Source organism: Astyanax mexicanus, unplaced genomic scaffold (genome assembly GCF_023375975.1).
Source record: "Astyanax mexicanus isolate ESR-SI-001 unplaced genomic scaffold, AstMex3_surface scaffold_37, whole genome shotgun sequence".
Taxonomy (NCBI): Eukaryota; Metazoa; Chordata; class Actinopteri; order Characiformes; family Acestrorhamphidae; genus Astyanax; species Astyanax mexicanus.
This window is the reverse complement of record NW_026040047.1, coordinates 824,507-846,221: the sequence shown is the minus strand read 5'-3', so window position 1 is coordinate 846,221 and position 21,715 is coordinate 824,507. Positions and strand designations below refer to the sequence as shown.

Below are 21,715 nucleotides of genomic sequence, written 5' to 3'. Positions count from 1 at the left end.
GACTGAACCGGAGACTGAACGCGAGACTGAACGCGAGACTGACTGAATTCTCACCGCTTTCCTGGCGAGCTCTTGGGTTCGGCTGAAGAAAATGCTCTGTGACGTGACCTAGAACTATGTTCAATGTAACAAATCACACTGTGATTTTTGCTCTGATCAAAAAGTCACAGCTCATCCGCCTGTTTAAAGCTCCGCAGGTGGATTAATGGGTGCGCGGCTGGCGGGGATCTGGAACTTCTTCTACTGCTTACGGGCTACATGACATTCTTAGCCTGCAGTCAGACTACAGTGTCAGCAGATAAATCACCTGCGTTTTCCTACAGGACAAACCATTTAAACATGCGGATGAGCTCTCCACACCTGATTAAAAAATCAACCAGTGTCTGTCTGGCTTAAAATAATTAGATACAGCTATTAAATTAATAAATCAACATTCTTTTAAAAGACCAGTGAAAAGTTATCTATGCTACACAACAAAGAAGGCAGCAACAAGTTAAAAAGCTAATTAGCTAATAACAGCATTTAATAGAAACAGAAAAATAGATATAAAATAGGAAAATAACCAACTAAACTAAACTAAGCTCAAAATGCTAACAAATTATAAAAGATCAAAACGAAGTAGTGAGCAGTAGCTTAAAGACAGAATATAAAGATTTCCCAGCGCTATAAGAAGCAACACCTATAGGACAGAAGCGGCAGCGTGACGGTTCTAGTGAAATAATTAAAATGTAAAAATACACAACAGAGCGCCGTGTACCAAATACAATCACTCCAAGATCCTCACCAAAAATAGAAAACCATGATAGAAACCCAACCCTAACGTCAATACATTTTATATATTTGCATGAATAATTAATGAAATTACTGTAGAAACGATAGAGACGATAGAAGGTAAAGTAGCACGATAGACACTTTTCTTTCGTCCCCACGATATTTATCATCATATCCCACAGCACTAATCCAGAACATCCCTGTCTGTAAGAGTCTTCATACACACGTAGAAATAGAAGTCTGCTCTACCCGGACGGGATTAGTTTCTCAGGAGTTCCTGGGGTAATTTTCTCTTTTATAGGGATTTTTATCCTCTGTGATTTTATTCCTGTCCAGAATAATCATGTAGGTGTTTTTCTCAGACATCCTCTGAGAAAATTACAGGCTGAATTATCTACTGTTTTTCTCTGAACTCCGTGCTCCTCTGGTAATTTTAGTGCCCTGCACTGTAATTACACTTTGGGCCCGCGTTTCCACGGAGATCCACGTAATCGCAACAGAGAGTGGAAATGGAGGAGCTACTGAAAACAATGTCATGTGACCAAGAAAGCCTAAAAAACTCACTGGTCCTCCTGTTTTTTCAATTGCAGTCCAGATGCTGGAGTTTTATCACTGAGTAGAAATGTGAAATATTTTCACAGACGTCCCCCTGAGAAACTAATCCCGTCCAGGCAGGGCGTAAGACTGGAAAGTAAAACCCTTTTAAAGACTTTTCACTGGCTGGACAAATAACCCATTTGGGTATACACTGGCTTTCACCAGCCTTCCTGTAGTGCATCTCAATGGGTCATCATAACTTGCAGAAAGAAATTCAGCTTAACTAGTTACTATATGAAGTTACTGATAGTTTTTATTTGTGTTATTCAGTAGGAAGTGATTAGAAATCCTCACCTGTTTGTGGAGCCATCCACGCAGCACCACGGGGACATTCGGATTCCTCTTTATGGCATTGTCCCGCTTACCAAAGCTATGTACCCTCCCGCTCAATCTGGAACCCTGTGACTAAAACAAAAAACACACACACACACACACACACACACACAGATAGTCACTACACCATTCATTCATCACGCATTCATGCTAACTATCTGCCAGGGAGGTGTCATTTCCTCTGCTGACACTGACCAGGAGCACTAATTAGAGCCCTGACACTGATCACTGCTCCACACGCCGACCGGCACGCTCATAAATCAGACATCACCCGGGGAAAGCATTCACTGTCATAAACAATGCAATAACCCCCCCCCCCCACACACACACACACAGCTACAGAAAAGCAGAAGCAGCTCCCTCTGGTGTAGTCCTGTACAAATATAAACACGTACAGAGCTGGGTAATATCACCTGAGAGTCTACATCATCAGGGCAACCAGGTAATCCTTCATCCTTAAAACCCTTAGGTACCTTTAAAACTAACATACGCTACAGAGTACCTATACAGATACCGGTATCAGTGATAATCTCCCTCCATCAGGGGCTCCACGCAAGATCTCAGCCCGTGGGGTCAAAATGATCCCAAGAACGGTGAGCAAAAATCCCACACAGGGAGAACCACAGGGGGGGACCTAGTGAATGACCTGAAGAAAGCTGGGACCAATGTTACAAAGGCTACTGTCAGTAACACACTACACCACCCCACTTCACTCTCCTGCAGTGAGAGACGTGTCCCCCTGCTTAAGCCAGTACAGATCTGGCGCGTCTGAAGTTTGGTAGAGAGCATTTAGATGTTCTGGAAGAGTATTGGCAGAATGTCATATGGTCAGATAAAACTGTTTGGTACAAACACACCTCATCGTGTTTGGAGGAGAGTGAATACTGCTGAGTTGCATCCAAAGAACTCAATCAACTGTGAAGCATGGGGGTGGAAACATCACGCTTTAGGGCTGTTTCTCTGCAAAGGGACCAGGACGACTGGTCCGTGTACATGAAAGAATGAATGGGGCCGTGTATTGTGAGAATTTGAGTGCAAACCTCCTTCCATCAGCAAGGGCATTGAAGTTGAAACGTGGCTGGGACTTTCAGCATGACGATGATCCCAAGCACACTGCCAGGACTACAACAAAGGAGTGGCTTTATAAGACGCATTTCAAGGTCCTGGAGTGGCCTAACCAGTCTCCAGATCACAACCCCATAGAAAAGCTTTGGAGAGAGTTGAAAGTCTGTGTTGCCCTCCGACAGTAATGAGCCAATGTACCAGCAACGGTGTGTTCCAAACTTGTAAAGATTTACAAAAAACATTTGACCTCTGTCATTGCCAACAAAGGATATATGACAAACTATTGAGATGAACTTTTGTTATAGACCAAATACTTATTTTCCACCATTATTTACAAATAAATTTATAAAAAATCAGACAATGTGATTGTGGTAGGCCCATGAGGTTAGGGGCGTGACACGGAAGGAGGAAGCACAGAGAGATACACAGACACGGGGAGTAAATGAACTCAAAGCGGCGGCTCTCGGTAGCGCCGAGGCTGGCAGAGCGGTGGCCCTCGGTAGCGCCGAGGCTGGCTGAGCGGTGGCCCTCGGTAGCGCCGAGGCTGGCAGAGCGGTGGCCCTCGGTAGCGCCGGGGCTGGCTGAGCGGCGGCTCTCGGTAGCGCCGGGGCTTGCGGAGCGGCGGCTCTCGGTAGCGCCGAGGCTGGCTGAGCGGCGGCTCTCGGTAGCATCGGGGCTTGCGGAGCGGCGGCTCTCGGTACATTATATGTAATTATATTATAGTAATTGAATTAAAACCGCCATGGTAAACTTTTCATAAAATGTGTATTATTATGTACAATCAGTCTAATTTGCTTTAACTGTTAAATGAACATATTACTCTCAACTATTATTGTGGCATTTCTTTATTTATTTAACTACAATTTTTACTGGAAATTCCAATTTGTGTCTCCCAGTATTATAAAACAGCAAGTGTATTCTCTTATCATAGGCTTATTCGAGAGATTGCATGTATTTTAAGATTTATCAGACACATTAGGTGTATTTTCACAGAGTATCGGTACCGGCTTGGTATTGCTGATACCAGCCTGAATTTTACTCGGTATCTGATCGGAAAGGAAATCGATGGTATTGAACATCACTACCTCTGTTTTAGGCAGCGCCTCTTAGCAGAATGGCGGTGTGTGAAAAAACGCATACCGGTTCTAAATTACCCTCTGCTATACCGTATGAACCGGTCTACTGTCCAGCACTACCTGAGATATTATCACACAGTAAAAAACATACAGAACTACCAGTATCTAAAAAATAAATCATGATCTTAATTATGATTAATCATAATAGTTGTTTTGTATCATATTTTTTGTTTGTTTATTAAAAAAAAAAAAGAAAGAAAAATCATTCATATGGCATTTTGGTACTGATTTTGTGATAAAAATGTTTGTTTTGATGCCATTGTTTCAATAATAATTAAACGTTTATAAAAAAAACCTTAACATATGACTTGGATTATTTTTTCTTTATTACTAGATTGTCAAAGTATCGGATGGGGACTAATGACTCTAGGCAAAAACATGTGAATGGGACAAAACAATAGTATTGTTGTTGTTTGTAAATAAAGGTATTTGAGAGCTGAGAGCTATGCACCTTTGTCCTTTTTTTGACTATTTCTAATTTTCTGCTAATAAATGCTCTAAATGCTCATTATTTTCATTGGAAATTTGGGAGAAGAGCGTTTTCAGGAGCTGTACGTTTTTATAGAAAATAAATAATATTAATATAATTATATAAAAACTGTGCTAACAAGCTAAAAAGATCACAGGTTCAGTACATTAGAAACTAGCAGAAAAGCTACCTACATCAGCGTAAAATCTGCTTCTCTAATTTAACACAGCATGATACAGCTTTTAAAGCTCGGTTTTAGGGGAAACACTGTGCTGCTGGTTTTAGTGTTTTCCTGCTGTAACAGATAGTTGATAAGTTTTATCAGCTGTGTTTAATATGCTGTAAACATACGATCAGAGATTACTGATGTTAAAAAATGTACTTCGGAATGAAACCTACAGGGGTCAGAACATTTATTTATTTACCACAGAATGTGACAGAGGCCAGTTTTTAAAAAAGCCCATTCATACGAGCACTACAGAATGATGCACAACAGCGGTGGTCTATTAAAATACTTTACATAAATGTCAGTATTTATGAAACATGTAAAAAATGATTTCTTGCACAGTACAGGAATATGATGATTGAGCTAAAACATTTGGCACAAGCCCTTATTACGCATTACACATCAGGATTCTTCTGACAGTCGAGTTCCAGTCGTGACTCTGCTGTTTTTGTCACCGGATTCTGTCTAGAGGACGGTTCTTCACCCGAGGGGAGTAAACAAACTAATTACCACAACTCTGTGTTTAACCACGCATAGAGGACATGCAAAACTGACTGCTCAAATCAAACCACTGGAGATTCCCTTTCCCTTTTCTAATTAATCAATGTTTCTGTAGCATTTGGTTCATAAAACAACAAAATCTGAAAGTCACACTACATACACATTATTAGTCAGATGCTAAGAAAAAAACTAAAGAAGGAACTGTGTGTTCCCTGAGTAACAACATAACCATGATAACTCCAAATAAATACATTTAAAAGTTTAGTTTTAGCTCATTTACTGATTGATGTCTAATGCTTGTGTTACAATTTTTTGTGATCCAATACGAGCTAATGCTAACTGTTTATGTGCCTTTAAAGTTCTCAGTTTTCTTTTATACAGTAAGGCTTATGTGCAGCAGGGAAGATACCCGTACTTGGTATCTGATGTAGACACAGAACTTTGCATTTACAAATAAAGTTGTTTTTTAGGATATACTGATCAAAAGGAAAGTAATCCAAGAAACTGAAGCAGTCTTGTTACAAAATGAACCAATCATGTGACCGCACAGGCGGCACAGGTAGCGTATAGTTTCCACAACTTTCCTTTTTTCAGAAAAAAAAACGTAAGCGTAAAAACACACATAAAAAGCAGAAAAGAATGTACTAACCTTTGAGACCGCTGTGGTGTCGACAGTAGAAGAAGTGACTGTGGTGGAAGTCTCGCTGACGGTGCTGTCGGGCCGGAGGGCTGTCTGTGGCTTAAGCATGCGTCCGCTCAGCCTGCAGAACAGGAGCATCAACACAGCAGAATCAGGACCTGCTCTCTTTTCTACAGTTTAGCTGCACAACTAGGTCCTGTTAACATCTTACGCCAGGATCACACTACAGGATTTTTTTTTTTTAGTCACCAACAGTTTTTTGTTGATCGGCAAATCAGGGATCACTCTGCACTCGATCAGTCATGTAGTGTGAACTGCATATAAAAACACTTGCTCGCTAAATGCATGCTAAATATCTGACTCAGTCGGTGACTGGGAGTCAGGAACAGCAGCAACCAACAGTCAATCGGAATACGGAAAGAGAGAACCACGGGTCAAAAAAACACATGACTAGAGCCGTTTGTGACCACTTTCTGTGACCGTACAGGCATAACAGGAAGCTGACTCATTCATGATGGACTCACTGTAAGTGCGTATTCCCCTTTATAGAGATTCTCTGGCATGGCATCGTTAGTTTGAAAACTAGAACACGAAGCTCAGAATCTCCAGACGCTAAACCATTCCTTTGTAAATGTTCAGTATTCACTACATGTCCAAGCTCTGAGGCAAGTAAATTAGCCCCAGCCTAAACACTCCCTCCACCATGCTTCACAGTAGAGATGAGATAGAATGAAATGATGTTTAAGAGTCTAGAGTTTGTGCATTGCCAGAAGGAACATTTTAATGAATCTTGATCTTTGTTTTACTAATAACACAGCTTTAATTAAGTACCACTATAAGAATTTTAGTGACATATTAGTATTATTTTTTTTATTATGCTCTTGTAATGTTATTTGCTTATTAAAAACGTTCATTAGTTGTCTGGTTTAAGTAAACAGGTAACAACAAAAAAGTTAATTAAATTAGAAAATACATTAAGTAAAAAACATACTTGCTCGTCGTTTTTATCATTTCATTCTTATGCCATTTGTGACCTGTACTCCTACTACCCAATCCAGTCAGAATATTATGACTTCTATCTCCTTGTATCATTTAATTACTTTGATTAGCTCCACTGACCATATATCAGAATTGTATTACTGCAGAACATCAGAATGTCATTAATCCAATCAACATGAACTTAGGTAATCAGATAATTGGAAAACTCAGTTTACATGAAGTAGGTCAATAATCCGATTTTTGATTTATAACCAGTTGATTAACTCATAGAAATAGATGGAAGTTAGAAATCCATCTTACAGACTAGAAACCAGCTCAGATTTATTTATCATATTTCTGCATTTTACTGTGATGTAAAGAACAGGAGAATGCTGTGAACAACACTACTAGTTTACCTGCTGTAATCTGACTATGAACTGAGTTTTGAGTTCATTACGCTCTCACTGTAAATCAAGGTTGTCAAGAATGTTAAACTCTGACTGTTTCCGAGCATAAAATACATGTCCATTCACAACCAGCTGTAGCAGAATCCAGGTGTTCTGTTTGATACTCTTGGCATGATCTGAAATGTTAAAAGGACCCAATCATTTTACAGTTTTCAGTAATTCCCTGTGTTTCTATGATTTATAAGCGGGTCTATATGTGCAGAACAGACGCTGGTGCCCTGCTTCCTTCATCCTGTGAGGCCATGACTGCTGCAAAATAACATAAACATATTTAATAACCCTGGAAATAATTTACTCAGCACTGACAACCTCTGACCAGCAGCTATTTTTACTGATAAGAGCAGAGTCACATGCTGAGCCAGACTCAGCCCATATAACTGCTACACTCAGAGCCCACAACACACTAACTCTACCTCTCATACTGCCATCTACACCCACATAACTGCTATTGAGACCCATCCATCACAACACACTACTGCTGAGAGAGAGAGAGAGAGAGAGAGAGCTGAGGGGGCGTCTGTATTAGAGCTGAGCCTGTGCTAAACTATACTAATAGTTCTAATTTGAAGTGCCCATTAAAAGCTTTTATTAATAAGCTTAGTTATTAAGCTCATATTAAGAGAAACAATATTTGCACTGCTTCCAGACATGGTTCTTTTCTGGAATTACCCCAAAAACCTTATACAGCAATTATATTTTAAGATGTATGAAGCAGGGAATGACTTTGGCGTGATATAAAAATCTACAGTTGCAAGAAAAAGTATGTGAACCCTTTGGAATTATACTTGGATTTCTGCATAAATTGGTCATTAATTGTGTTCTGATCTTCATCTACGTCACAACAATAGACAAACACAGTCTGCCTAAACTAATACCACACAAAATTATATGGTTTGCATGAGTTTATTGAACACATGTTAACATTTACAGTGAGGGTGGAACAAATATGTGAACCCTTAGGCTAATGACTTTTCTAAGAGATAATTGGAGCAGGATGTGATGAGATTGAGAATGGATGTGTTGATTAAAGCTGTTTTGCATTTTAAAACACACAGCAGTTTAGAGTTTGCTGTTTTGCCTCCCAAAAAAGAGCTCGACTTGAATGAAGCTGGAAAGGGTTACAAAAGTATCTCTAAAAGCCTTGATGTTCATGTGTCCACGGTAAGACAGACGCTCTACAAATGGAGAAAGTTCAACACTGTTGCTGCTCTCTCTAGGTGTGGTAAAGTCCTGTAAAGATGACTGCAAGAGCTCAGCACAGAATGATCAATGAGGTGAGGAAGAATCCTAGAGTGTCAGCTGAGGACATGATACGGTTTTTGTTAACAGATCTACAATAAACATTAAACAAGAATGGAGTTCATGGGAGGACACCACAGAGGAAGCCACTGCTGTCCAAAAAAAACATTGCTGCACGTTTGAAGTTTGCAAAAGAGCACCAGGATGTTTCACAGCAGTACTGGATAAATATACTGTGCATAAATTCAGTTGTTTGGAAGGAAAACACAGAACGCTATGTGTGGAAAAAAAAGGCACAGTACATTATCATCAAAACCTCATCCCAACTGTGAAACATGGTGGAGGGGGCATCATGGTTTGGGGCTGCTTTGCTGTCTCAGGGTCTGGACGGATTGACATCATCAACGACAAATTTTATTCCCAATTTACAGAGACACTTTGCAGGGAAACAATTGAGATATCCCATAATATTATAGCTGAACTGAAACAGTTTAGTGAAGAGGAATGATCCAGAATTCCTCCTGACCGTTCTGCAGGTCTGATCTGCAGCTACAGGAAACCATTGGTTGAGTTGTTTTGCTGCTAAAGGAGGATCAACCAGTTATTAAATCCAAAGATTCACATACTTTTCTCCTCCTCACTGTGAATGTTAACATGTGGTGTTCAATAAAAACATGCAAACATATCATTTTTTGGGTAGTATTTGTTTAAGTAGACAGTGTTTGTCTGTTGCTGTGACGTAGATGAAGATCAGAAGGTTTTTAATGACCAGTTTATGCAGAAATCCAAGTATAATTCCAAAGGGTTCACATACTTTTTCTTGTAACTGTATATAGTACCTTATGATGACAAAGTCTATTTCTATTTCAGGTGATCCTTGTCATTTATTAAATTACAAACAAATCCATACCTGCAACCCAACCAACATAGCCAATTACCCAACCCACTCATTAGGACTCCCACTCCCTAGTGATGCCCCAACACCCCAGGAGGGTAAAGACTAGCACATGCCTCCTCTGATACATGTGAAGTCAGCCACCGCTCTTTTCGAGCTGCTGCTGATGCAGCATTACCGAGCAGCATCACAGCGCACTTGGAGGAAAGCCCAGCGATTTGGTTCTGATAAATCAGCTCACAGACGCCCTGTGCTGATCAACATCACCCTAGGAGTGATGTGGGGAGAGAGCGCCATCTACCTTCATGAGTAGCAGCGCTTTAGACCACTGGACCACTCTGCGCCATCCATACACTTCTTATAGTGGTGTTCTGTGTTTGTGCACTATTCAGTGTGATACTGTGCAGTTTGGACATTTGTTTTCTGTGGAGACGACCATGTTTGTGACACATCAAAACAAGAAGAAGAAGAAGCAGAAAAAGAAGAAGAAGAAGAAGAAGAAGAAGAGTGGCACTCACGATTCAGTCTGCAGTCTGAACTCGCCGTTCTCAGAAGAGAGCTGACCCGTCACTGGATGTCTGAAAGATGTGGTCCTCTGATTATGGCTGCGGGTCAGAGAAAGAAAAAGCAGCACAGCATTAGTTAAACAGCACATTTACTACACACACACATCCCAGCAATACTCAACAAACCAACATAAAAAGCAGTGATTCTTAGGGATGCATAACATTTTCAGTAACTGAAAAATATTTAGCTAAAACTCTTCACTACCACTTTAATAACTGTCTGTTTTCCAGCTGAAAGGTACGAGCTGTAAAGAGCAAGGACCAAAACATTAGCTGAGCTAAGTTAGCCTTAGCATGTATTTAGTTTCAGGTCATATGTGATCTACTGTGGCTTTTTTTGGCTCTAAATGGTTGTAATTTACTCTTGAATTCTCAAAAAAAGTGTCTAGACTGCATCAATATGAAGTGCCCATGAGCAAAGTGCTTAAATGTACCAGTGGTGTCAAATTAAAAGTCCTCTGCTGACTTTCATAATTCCATTTTCACTATGTAGTTTTGAAAGAAAAAAACTTTTTTTTAAGCTACTAAAAAGTGTCAGCATTAACCAGAATGAAAAATCAAGTTTAAAATTCAGTTCTTGGCCAAATGTTTTATTTGTTTCACTTGGTTTTGAGCAAAAAAAGCTGAAGATTTCAGTGCATGCCTGGTGCTGATCCCAGACAAACACAAAAACATGTCTGTTTCAGACACTGCAGAAGCTGCCAGCGGGATTAGGAATAATGGATTCTTCGTCTCCAGCAACACAACTTTGGAGCTACTATGTAGTGTCTTATTATTAGTGCAGTAATATTAACATATAAACTGACATCTTCACTAAGTAACAATACACACTCCAGAGTTTTTTTTTCTTTATAGTATTTTTCACACTATAAGGAGCACCATATTATTTTCTGGTTTATTATCATACATAAGGTGCATTTTAATTGACAATACTAATGTCGCCATGTTCCCTTCTAATTCAAGCATGTCTCACCTCTAGGGGCGGCTAAGTAAACAAAACTGTAATTCTTAAAAAAAAAAAACATTTTCTTTAAAAGTCAAACGAGCGCTGGATGTTAATCTTTACAGATTTCTCTCATGAAAACTGTTTATTTGGAGAAGTAAAGTGCTTTAATTTATTAAGCTTAGACTTCCAGAATTTTAGTGCAGTTTGCAGCGATTATCACTAGTAAATGCCACCAGACTGCGCTACACTGAGGAACCCTGAGTGTTCCAGTAAGCCGATGCAATATTAGCTAGCGGTTCGTCCCACGTAGCTTGTTTTAACAAGTAAATTTGCAGACTCCAAAATACTCGTCTCTAAACTGTAAAAGAGCTGGTGCTGTGATTAGCGGTTCCAGTCTCTGTGCTGGAGAACTAAACTGAAACTCCTGTGTAACTCTGTACTTCAGCAGAGTGGCTTTACTGCTCCTTAATACCTGACTGATAGAATTCATACATAAGGAGCACCAGAAAAAAAGGTGCAGTGACAATTTTGGGGAAAATAAGAGGATTTTAAGTGTGCCTTATAGTGTGAAAAATACGATAAGCTACTTTCGTGTTTATTTGTTCGTAAGCGTGTCACGTAACTTTCCCCACAGAACTGTTCATGTTTATGCTACCAGTCACATTAAAGACCAGAGGGAACCCTCCTGACTGGATCTGAAGTGAGGGACAGATTGATGGACAGTGACAGATTATATATGTATAATCTATAACACTTTATAGGACACCTGATTAGGGCATATCAAATTCAACAGCACATTCACCTGTGAAGTTATGACTTCACCAGGGAGACGGAGTTTAAACAAATCAGTGAAATCAAGCCAAAAGACCAAAGGTGTGAATAGATAACCGCTTTTATCACACTGCTCTCACTACACACTGCTTTCAGGTGTAAACACAAACAGGGACCACAGTGAGGAGATCTGTATTAAAATACAAAGGCTGCACATTTCACTGAAGGCTTTAATGTGAAAAATGTGAATACTGAAACTAAAGCTGCCAGTGTTAAGCTGGCCAATTCACTGAATACATCCTCTCAGAGAAATCACTGGATTTCTGCAGCTTAGTCCCATCACTGTACGAAGTGTGTCTGGAAAAAATATATTTACTATTCATAAATAAAAAAACACCAGGGAAATGCTGGCCTTAGAACAAGACCATACACTATAATAAGAAACTCCACACTATAATAAATTACACATTCCATACAACAGGAAACGGTTTAACCTGTTTAACATGAGGAAACCTGAGTAAAACCATCTCTCTGTAATGACAGCAGCAACATTTGTCCCCCCAGCGCTTGATCTGGACAGCTGACATGTTCTAAAGGGGATCTGAAACACACATTCACAAAACACCTCACGTCTGTGCAGTGAGAGTGTCAAGTCCAAAGGTCAGATCTATTTCCAGCTTTGCGAGTTGTGTTTTAAATGCAGCGGAGGAGAGGAGGAGAAGAGTGGCCCACTGTCTCACAGGAGCATCTGCTGGGGATACGTTCCATCAACCTCAGTGACTCATTCATTACATCAGCTCTGAATCCCACAGACTGAAGCCGGAAAACTGATTCTCACATTTCTACTATCTGCTGCGTATGTGCCGGCTATATACTGACTATGTGTGAGGTTTCATATTCAAACTTTCTTTAATGTTTTACTTTTGAAAGACCATCATATACAACATACTAGTTTTACAAAAAACATTAAAACATCACACTGCAATTTTGTTTAGTTTTTGTTTTTGCAGGGGGTGGTTGCAAATATGTGAGATGAACCATTTTAATATTATATGTTAATTACACTAATTAAGGCAAGCAGAAGAAGGGTTAAATGTATCATTCACAAGTTAAAGCTAATCAGGACAGTTCAAGAAAAAAAAAAGGAAAAAATAAAGCCATAAAGTTTTAAACTCAAAGCTCATCCCACAAATAGAAGGTCTGCTTTATATAAATTATGGTAACTGGTAAAAAACAAATATATATAAAAATAATGTTTTTGTAGCCAAGCCTAAGAGCTTCTGTAGCTTATAAACATATCAGTGGCGCACCATTCAGAAATACGGAACGAAAATGATACGTTTTCTTTTTTTTTAATCAAAAGAGTGTGATGTGCAAAAGTATTCATGCCCCTTTACCCCCTTTTAACCCCTAAATAAAATCCAGTGCAATCAACAGCTTCAGAAGTTAGATAATAAGTTAAGAGTTCAGCTGTGTGTAATTTAGTCTCAGTATAAATACAGCTGATCAGGCCTCAGTGGTTTATTAGAGATCACTAGTGAACAAACAGCATCATGAAGACCAATGAACTCACCAGACAGGTCAGAGATAAAGCTGTGGAGAAGAAGTTTAAAGCAGGGTTAGGTTATAAAAACATATCCCAAGCTTTAATCATCCCAAAGAGCTCTGTTCTGTTTGAATGCATCATTCAAAAATGAATGAAAATATTTTACACCTGCAAACCTACCAAGACATGACTGCCCACCTAGAATGACAGGCTCAGCAAGGACTCAATAGTGTGCACATTACGTAGTGGGAGTATCCCACCGCTTTTCCTTTTGTAATTGTGATGTGCACATTGTTGCTGTGCAGATGATGGCCAACGTCCTGATTGATTTCAGCCATCCAATGGAAGACCCACTGTTTAGAAAGTGGGCCACCAATGTTTTGGTCAACAAAACAGAGAAACAGCTGATTAAATCTGCACAAAACGAAATGCATGGTTGTCCATTAGATGAGCGGACGGGTCTGCTAAATCAAGGGGCTAATTAATGAAAGATAGTGCCAAGGCCTTACACAAAAGGTTGGGTTATGCCAGAATGTGACACCAGAATGGTAGGGTCACCATCTCAATCAAGTAGGGTTGTTGTAGAGCACACAAAGTTCTCTGACCCATTTGGTAGATAGAACTGCTAGTTAAAAAGCTGTCTTAAAGTCCATTTCGTCTCCACCTGTGTTTTGGGCTGAAATAGGAAAGCATGAAGATCATGATAGGCATGGGACAGAGATTGCTGAGAGATGCATTTTGATCACAGAGAGAGATTTACTCTGGTTCAACAGGTGCTGAGGGAACCAAACTCATAACTCATAAACATTCTGAAACAGGTTACAGGTTTCATGGGGTTTCATGAAAAGAATTTCCACCTGTTAGCATTTAGCTCTAGCCCCTTCAACAGTCGTTTACTCAGGTTAGAGGAGTGCTTGTTGTGAGACTTTGTTTAGATGTTTTTGGTTAGTCTTGTGAAGTCAGCTGTGAAGTGAAATCCAGTGAACTGCTAGAGGCTGGAGCGAGGCCTGGTTGTGCTACGTGGCTGACGAGCACTTTGTAGAACCCCAGCGCTCAGGAGAAGGCTAATAGTTAGCTAAGCCATTCGCTTCTGATAGATGAGCTCCAGGCAGTAGTCCCCACCGTAAGCTGAAATACACCTGAGGTAACAAAGTGACTGTTTATTAGAATATACAGTGTGTTGGCTGTAGTTCACTAATAGCGCTTTTCACAGATGTGGAATCCGTTCTGTTTTGAGAACCTTATCTTTAAATATTTGCCGCGTTTCCATCAACAAAAGTAGGTTCCTGAACCAGGAACATCCGTTTGCAGCAGGAACCGAAGAATACTAGGTTCTACAGTGTGAACCGTAATGACGTGTCTGTTTGCACAGGAGCACCACCGCCCTCTGTTGATGACGTATGATGTGACATTTTGACGCTTCCACTAAAACTGGTGGAATTGTGGGCTAGTTTGCTAAAAAGCACCACTGATCTTATAAGCCTGATCAGAACTGATTTAAGAACTGATTCAAGAGTTCTTTTGGTGGAAAAGCGCTATGAGAGAGAGAACTACGATGGAGCTTCAGCACTCGATCAAAGAGTGTAACTGGTTAGCCTAGCCTGGAAGATAAATTTTGTTGCCTGTTTAGAGTTGTTGGCTTGGGCCGCGAAGACGGAGACTGTGTCCAATTAAAGAACTTGTGGTGAACTTTGCCGCTACAGAAACAGAAGACCCAACAGGCCTCTTTATGAACAGCAGCAGTAGAGATGCAGTCCAAATTCAATGATAAAATCCCACAAAGTGGTGAAAAGTAAGGGAATAAAAACATATTCAGCTCTGAAACTGCAAAAAATGTTGTTGCTGTTGGTATTTAGGTCTCGATACATGCTCTGCATGGGGATTGTCATGAAATACAAATAAAAACATGATGTAGGTCAAGCTTCGACACAGAAAACGGTGCGTTGGGGAGTGCTGGAGGTGTGTATGTGTTTCCATGGTCGTGACATAATCAAGTTTCAAGGGCATCTGGTGTGTAACATTATACATAAATTAAATATGATATAATACAATTAAACTGTTCCCAGACAAGAAATATAAGAATAAATTAATTGGATTTAGTTGTATTAAAGAAGCATTTGGCAAGATGCAACCTCTAATGATTAAGTAAATGAACACAGCACTAATGACGTTCATTCTATTAGATCCACCAGATACCATATTATCACATATCCTTTCAGGTAAAGCAGGGTGTTTTCCTACCAGCAGGACTCTGGCTGGTTTTCACTCTTAGTGCAGATCATTTGGGCAGGTGAGAAAACAAACACACATTGAGATGTGCAAGAGGAGGTGGTCTCAGTCCAAAACTATCAAATAACTCCTCATGTTTAAGCCAATCAGCTGTTTGGGTGCAGTTTAACATGATTTATTCCCCAGATAATTACAACTATAAACAAATCCTGCTGCTCCATGCTGTTTACACTCTGGACGTGTTATGTGCAGCACCTCATGTCTGTGTCGTCATCTCACTAAAAACAATGTGTTTGAAAGCATACTATAAACAAACCAGAAGAAAAAGAACTGGTATTGTGCTTGAAACTTAGACTCGTGACCAAAGACTTTGACTTGCAAAAAGAAGACTATAGAGGGTGAGTCAAAAATCAGAGGACACCCTTTATATTTCAGAAACAACATACACATCCCTAAAGAGCTTATCTCCCTAAAGAGTGAATGTATGGTGCTGCAAACCATACTTTCTGGTCTATTTTCATACATAAGGCACACAGAAATATAAGTTGCATTTTGCGACACTAGTAAGAAACAGGGGTTGCCATGTTTTCCTTCTAATTCAGCAGATCTTTAAAGCAAAGCTCCGTTAAGTAAACAAAACAAACGAGCGCTGGATGTCAATCTACACAGATTTCTCTCCTGAAAACTGTTTATTTGAGTGAGTAAAGTGCTTCTGTTTATTTACAGTAAGCTTAGATTTACAGATTTCCACTATAGCTGAGTGCAGCAATATTATCATAACCCAGAGTGTTCAGGTGAGGCAGGGTGATATTAACTAGTGGTTTATACAACGCAGCTTGTTTTACCACAGTAAACATACAGATAACAGGCTGATAATACTCCCCTCTGAGTATAGAGCTAGAGCTAAGCGTGGTTAGCAGCTAATACTAATACTGCCAGAGTGACTTTACTGCTCCTTAATACCTGACTGGTAGAATTCATACACAAGGAGCAAAGGATTATAAGGCACACTAGTGTTTTTTTTATTTAAGGATTTTAGGTGTGCTTTATAGTGCAAAAAATACGGTAGTTAAAAAGGTAGGGACAAACCCATAACTAAATACAGCACCGGTACCACGTTCAGATTATTAGCATGATCTTACACTTCAGTCAAAGAGTTTAGGGAAGAATTACCACTGTTATAAATATCATCAGGGCAGTGAGATATGTAGATGTCTTATGTGGCTCCACCCACTGGCTAGAACTGTGTGGAATAAATGCTGGATTTACTGTGTAAAAAATTAAGTGCACATGCATTACTAGATGGAGATATTATAGCCGACTGAATACTTCCTTTCCTGCATGTGTTTGACAAACACCTTGGTTGTTAACTTGAACCTAATACCAGCAAATAAGTAATATTTCATAACCAGAGAGACAAAAAGTTCCAGTTCCACAAAAAGAAGAAAAGCACAACTCAATGTTTTTCTAAATTCTCTCTGTAATTTAGCGAGTCATCCTGTAGTTCTGAAGATATGTCATGTCCCATTGTGGAAATGTTTGTATTCATAAGACTAATTATATCATTTCTTTAAATTGTTTATTATTTTTGTATAAATTAAACCTTTAGCAACTTTTAACTTTTATGAAGGTCACTGAAGTTCAGGACACCTGAGGCTGAAATAAATCCTGGATTTGGTTTAAAAAGTCGAAATAAAATCTGAGAGGCAGCAGGAATAGGTCGAGGTTTTAGCCTTTAGTCACGGGGACAGAGCGACAGGAAGCAGGTAGTGGGATTCTTTGATCTGAGGCTCTTCCAGCTGACCGTTTGTTCTGCCAAATCTACTGTTCCCTCCTGATTCAATCTGCTGCAGATATGAGTCACACACACACACACACACACACCCATGCAGGTGTACAGGTAAGATTAGGTTTACATATGAATTCATGTGGGAGAGTGTTTGGATAAAAGAGGCTGAATAAGAAGCATGGCTGAAAGTTACAGCACAGGGTCACAGTTCAGCAGCAGAGCTTATTTAGTGCAGCATGCAGAACAACATAATGCATTCTTTAGATGGCCATTCTGACACATTAAACACCGTCTGTCTCTTTGGTCACAGATCATGAGATTAGAGCATGATAAGGGAGCATAACACACTGGACATAAGAGTTTACAGTCATTCAAATTTTTTATCTCTTCATAAGCTATGTATTATTATTTATTGTAACACCAGGAGGGTGAAGACTAGCACTTCCTCCAACACAAGTGAAGTCAGACTCCGTCTCTCTTAGAGCTCCTGCTGATAGAGTATATAAATGATTAACAAGTGTGCTCAGAGGAAAGCGCAGTGCCTCAGCTCCGATACATCAACTAACAGATGCCTGTGCTGACCGACATCCCTTTGGAAGTGATATGGGGAGATACCCAGCCAAAGAATCTAGAATTTCCTCTCGGGATCAATAAAGTATCTATCTATCTCTATCTATCTAAAGAGAGTATGGCCAACTGTGCTCTCTCTGATTCTGGCTGCTGATGGAGATGCAGCACGACCAGGATTCATATCAGATCTCCTGATCACAGTGGCAGTGCATTATTCTACTGCTCCAGTCTGAGCCCCTGTAAGATATTTTGGTAACACTTCCTATAAACCCTGTATTCATAATGTATTACAAATGCTTTTATAATGCATTATATGACATGCATAATACCTTATAATGACTGTAATAAGCCTGTATAATAACTCATAAGTACTTACAGCGGCATTTATAACACATTATAAACTACAAGTATAAGGGTTTATAAAGAAACGACTTATAATGCCTTACAATATATGTTCATAAGAACATTGTATAATGTAGTGTTGTAATGCACAATAACACAGATTTGGTATATTTTGGTATAATGCATTATAATATGATTTCTCAAATTAAGCTTTTATAAAAGTGCGTAACACATTATAAAGCCTTATATACAGTCATTACTGTCAAGACATTATAGTGAGGCATAATAAAATTTACTTCCTGTTTAAAAAGCATATGAAAATTCACTTCACTTAAAGTCTGTAATGCCTGTATATAAGGCTTTTTAAATGTTACACACATATATAAAAGCTTAATTTGAGAAATCATAGCTGCATATTATAATGCATCATACCAAAATATACCAAATCTCAGTTATAGTGCATTACAACACTACATTGTACAATGTTCTTACAAACAGATATTATAGGGCATTATACGCCGTTTCTTTAGAAACCCTTACACTTGTAGTTTATAATGTGTTATGAATGTCGCTTTAAGTACTTATGAGTTATTATACAGGCTTTTTATAAATGCATATTATAAATGCATTTATAAAACATTATGAATACAGGGTTCATAGGAAGTGTTACCGATATTTTTATTACAATTTTTATATATATATATATAATTAGCAATAATACATTATTATAAATATAATAAGTATTTAAAATATTTAAATATAAAGACATTCCACAGTTAATAATTTGTATTTATCATTAAAGGACCATTTTTATTAAGTTTCTTAGTTGCATTTGCTACTACTGACACAAACATACACATGATTAAATTGACAGAAACATTTATGAATAATGATTTTTATGTATCATGTGACTAGGATAGTGTTTTACAATGATAAAAATTCAGAGCAGCAATGCCTGTAACAAAGAAACAAATCTGACTCCATTTTCTGAAAGTTACAAGAGTCAAGAAGTAGTAGGAAGTTTACAGGCTTCAGCACATCTGAGGCCACAGGACTTTACTAATCTTTCACACTCTTCCACAGTTCAGCGACTGGAGTGAGTTTCTTGGCCATAACTTTGTCTCCAAGGATTTTCTAGAGAGTCTCTGGGAGGTTTAGATCAGGTCTCTTGGCTGTCTATTTCATTATTTCAATCTTTCCAGTTTTAAGGAACTGTTTACTCATTTTGCGGTGTAACTGAGGGTGGTGTTCTGCATGAATCCTGCTGTTTGATTGGGTGATGAATGCAGGGAAGGAGCCGCATGTTGTGGAAGAAGTTTTGATAAACATTTGGATTTACTCTGACCTGTATCTGTATAAGAGCCTCTGACTCCTCCAGCTTTTACTGAATAATTTGCACACTGTGGATTCAGTCTTTCCACCGTTTTTAATCAGACCTAAATAAATGAAACTTGCTTTCATCAGTACCTGAGGACCGTCTCTCCTCTGCACACAGCTCGCTCCTCAGCAACGGTTAGTCTAGACTTTTGATTCTTTCTGCTAATGAGAGGTTTGGTCACTGCAGAGGGGGCTGCCCAATGCCCACTAACCCACTGCCCAATAAGATTCTCCACATCAGCCTGTCCTGCCTTGCGTTCATTTTTTGTGGATAACCTGCCTTCTTACTGACAATCAGCCAAGAGTTTTAATCTGTTTTCAATATTATCTTAAAATCATGACTTCATCTGAGGGGGCAACATCAGTTACTGAAGCTCGTCATACTTTGCACTTACACGCATGGACAAAATTGTTGGCACCCTTTTGTTAAAAAAAAAAACTTGACAAAAATAATAATAAATAATAAGGAATTAAAAATGAACCAATGAAATTAGACCTTAGTTTTAAATGTTGTGGTTCCACAGAATCATTGAAAAAAAAATTATAAAACTGTCCTTGACAAAAAGGATGGCAGCCTTTTTTTTTTGTTCCAAAATTGTATCTAATTTTATCCCCAATTTACATGGCCAATTACCCAACCCACTCATTAAGACCCCCTCTATCACTATTGATGCCTCAACACACCAGGAGGGTGAAGACTAGCACACATCTCCTCCGACACATGTAAAGTCAGACTCAACCTCTTTTCGAACTGCCAAGTAGCATCACAGTGCTAACACACGGAGGAAAGCGCAGCGACTCTGTTTTGATACATCAGCTCACAGACGCAGCCTTGTGCTGATCCACATCACCCTAGGAGTGATAAGGGGAAAGAGAGAGCACCATCTACTGTACCCACCCAGAGAGAGCAAGACCAACTGTGCTCTCTCAGGGCTCCAGTAGCCGATGGCAAGCTGCATGACTGGGATTCAAAGCGGCGAACTCCTGATCGTAGAGGCATCGTATAGCCTGTTGGACCATTCGGAAGCTGTAGGATGGTAATCTTTACTTTATTTTATTACACATACTTTAGAGGTATTTATGCTATTTTTATAACCTTCAAAATGGTCATTTCTGTTGGGACTGCAGATTGTATTTATTAGACCAAGCTGATCATGGTGATAATGATCATGAAATTGTATCTAACTATTTATTGGCATACAAATAATTGTGATTAATAAAGTAATTGTTTGTTTTTACACTGCCATTATTTTAGCAGGCCTGTTTGCCTAATAAAACTGTCTTAATGAACAAATATTACAATAATAAAAAGGTACATTTACTGAAAAATACATTTAAAATTTTACATAAATAAATCTGTATTCCTATAATCTCAAAAATAATAGATGCAAATTCTCAAAATAAACAAAAAAAAAAAAATTAAATTAAAGGCCTCAGACTAAATTAGCAAACTTTACACACCAGGTTAATTGGTTAAAGTACTTAAAAGTAAACATTTTCATTTATGAAGCAAATTAATGTTTTCTCACTCAGGTACCCATCTCTCTTTATTTGTTGAGGAGAAAATGCATGTCATTTATATTCTGTGCGCAATAATGATAATAATAATAATAATAATAATAATAATAATATAATCTGTAGGAAATTGCGGTCAGAACAAATTATCGCAGCTAGCTCTAATAATTGTGATGAGGTGATTCTGTAATAATTGTGATAGGCCTACTTAATAATCATAAAATAACCATTGTGTTCATGTTCTTGTTTTTTTGCATTAAAACATCCTGCATTCGTCTTCCTTTCACACAGAAACAGAGCCTGTGCGTTCAATTATAGACGCACTGTTACAAACACTGCTGCCTCAAACTGAGCACAAATCACCCAATCATTCTGGAGGATTATCAGACGCAGCCCTCCTTCCATCTCTGGCCGTGTTCTTGAAAACCTCTACCTCACCCCAAAGCTATTTTTAGACACCATGTCTCTGAGGCAGGTGGTGCTCATTTTGCTAATCCACAGCACTGGATTGATCTTCAGAGCTTGTTTATTTCAGTGATTCAGATTCAGATGATGCTGCTGCTTTAACGTCTTTAACAAGGCTGTGATTTCAGGTCATGTGATTCTGGACTGGAGACTAAGACTACAGGTCCTGAGGGGTCCTCAGAAAGGGCTAGCATGAATTAATCATGACGATGAAAACCAAATACACACACACACACACACGCTAGCAGAGCATGAGCTGGGCTGGAGCTCTGGTCTCGGGTT

General features: G+C 39.0%; 1 protein-coding gene across 5 annotated transcripts in view; it reads right to left on the bottom strand.

The window, feature by feature from the left end:
- plekha7a (pleckstrin homology domain containing, family A member 7a) overlaps window positions 1-21,715 on the bottom strand; it is a 91,120-nt gene that overhangs the window by 33,055 nt on the left and 36,350 nt on the right. For all 5 annotated transcript variants that reach the window (XM_049473373.1, XM_049473375.1, XM_049473378.1 and 2 more), the window contains exons 4-6: window positions 9,836-9,922; window positions 5,748-5,859; window positions 1,663-1,773 (exon numbers count right to left, since the gene is read on the bottom strand). In XM_049473373.1, the coding sequence (XP_049329330.1) occupies window positions 1,663-1,773; window positions 5,748-5,859; window positions 9,836-9,922 (310 nt within the window). The remainder of the gene's footprint in view (window positions 1-1,662; window positions 1,774-5,747; window positions 5,860-9,835; window positions 9,923-21,715) is intronic.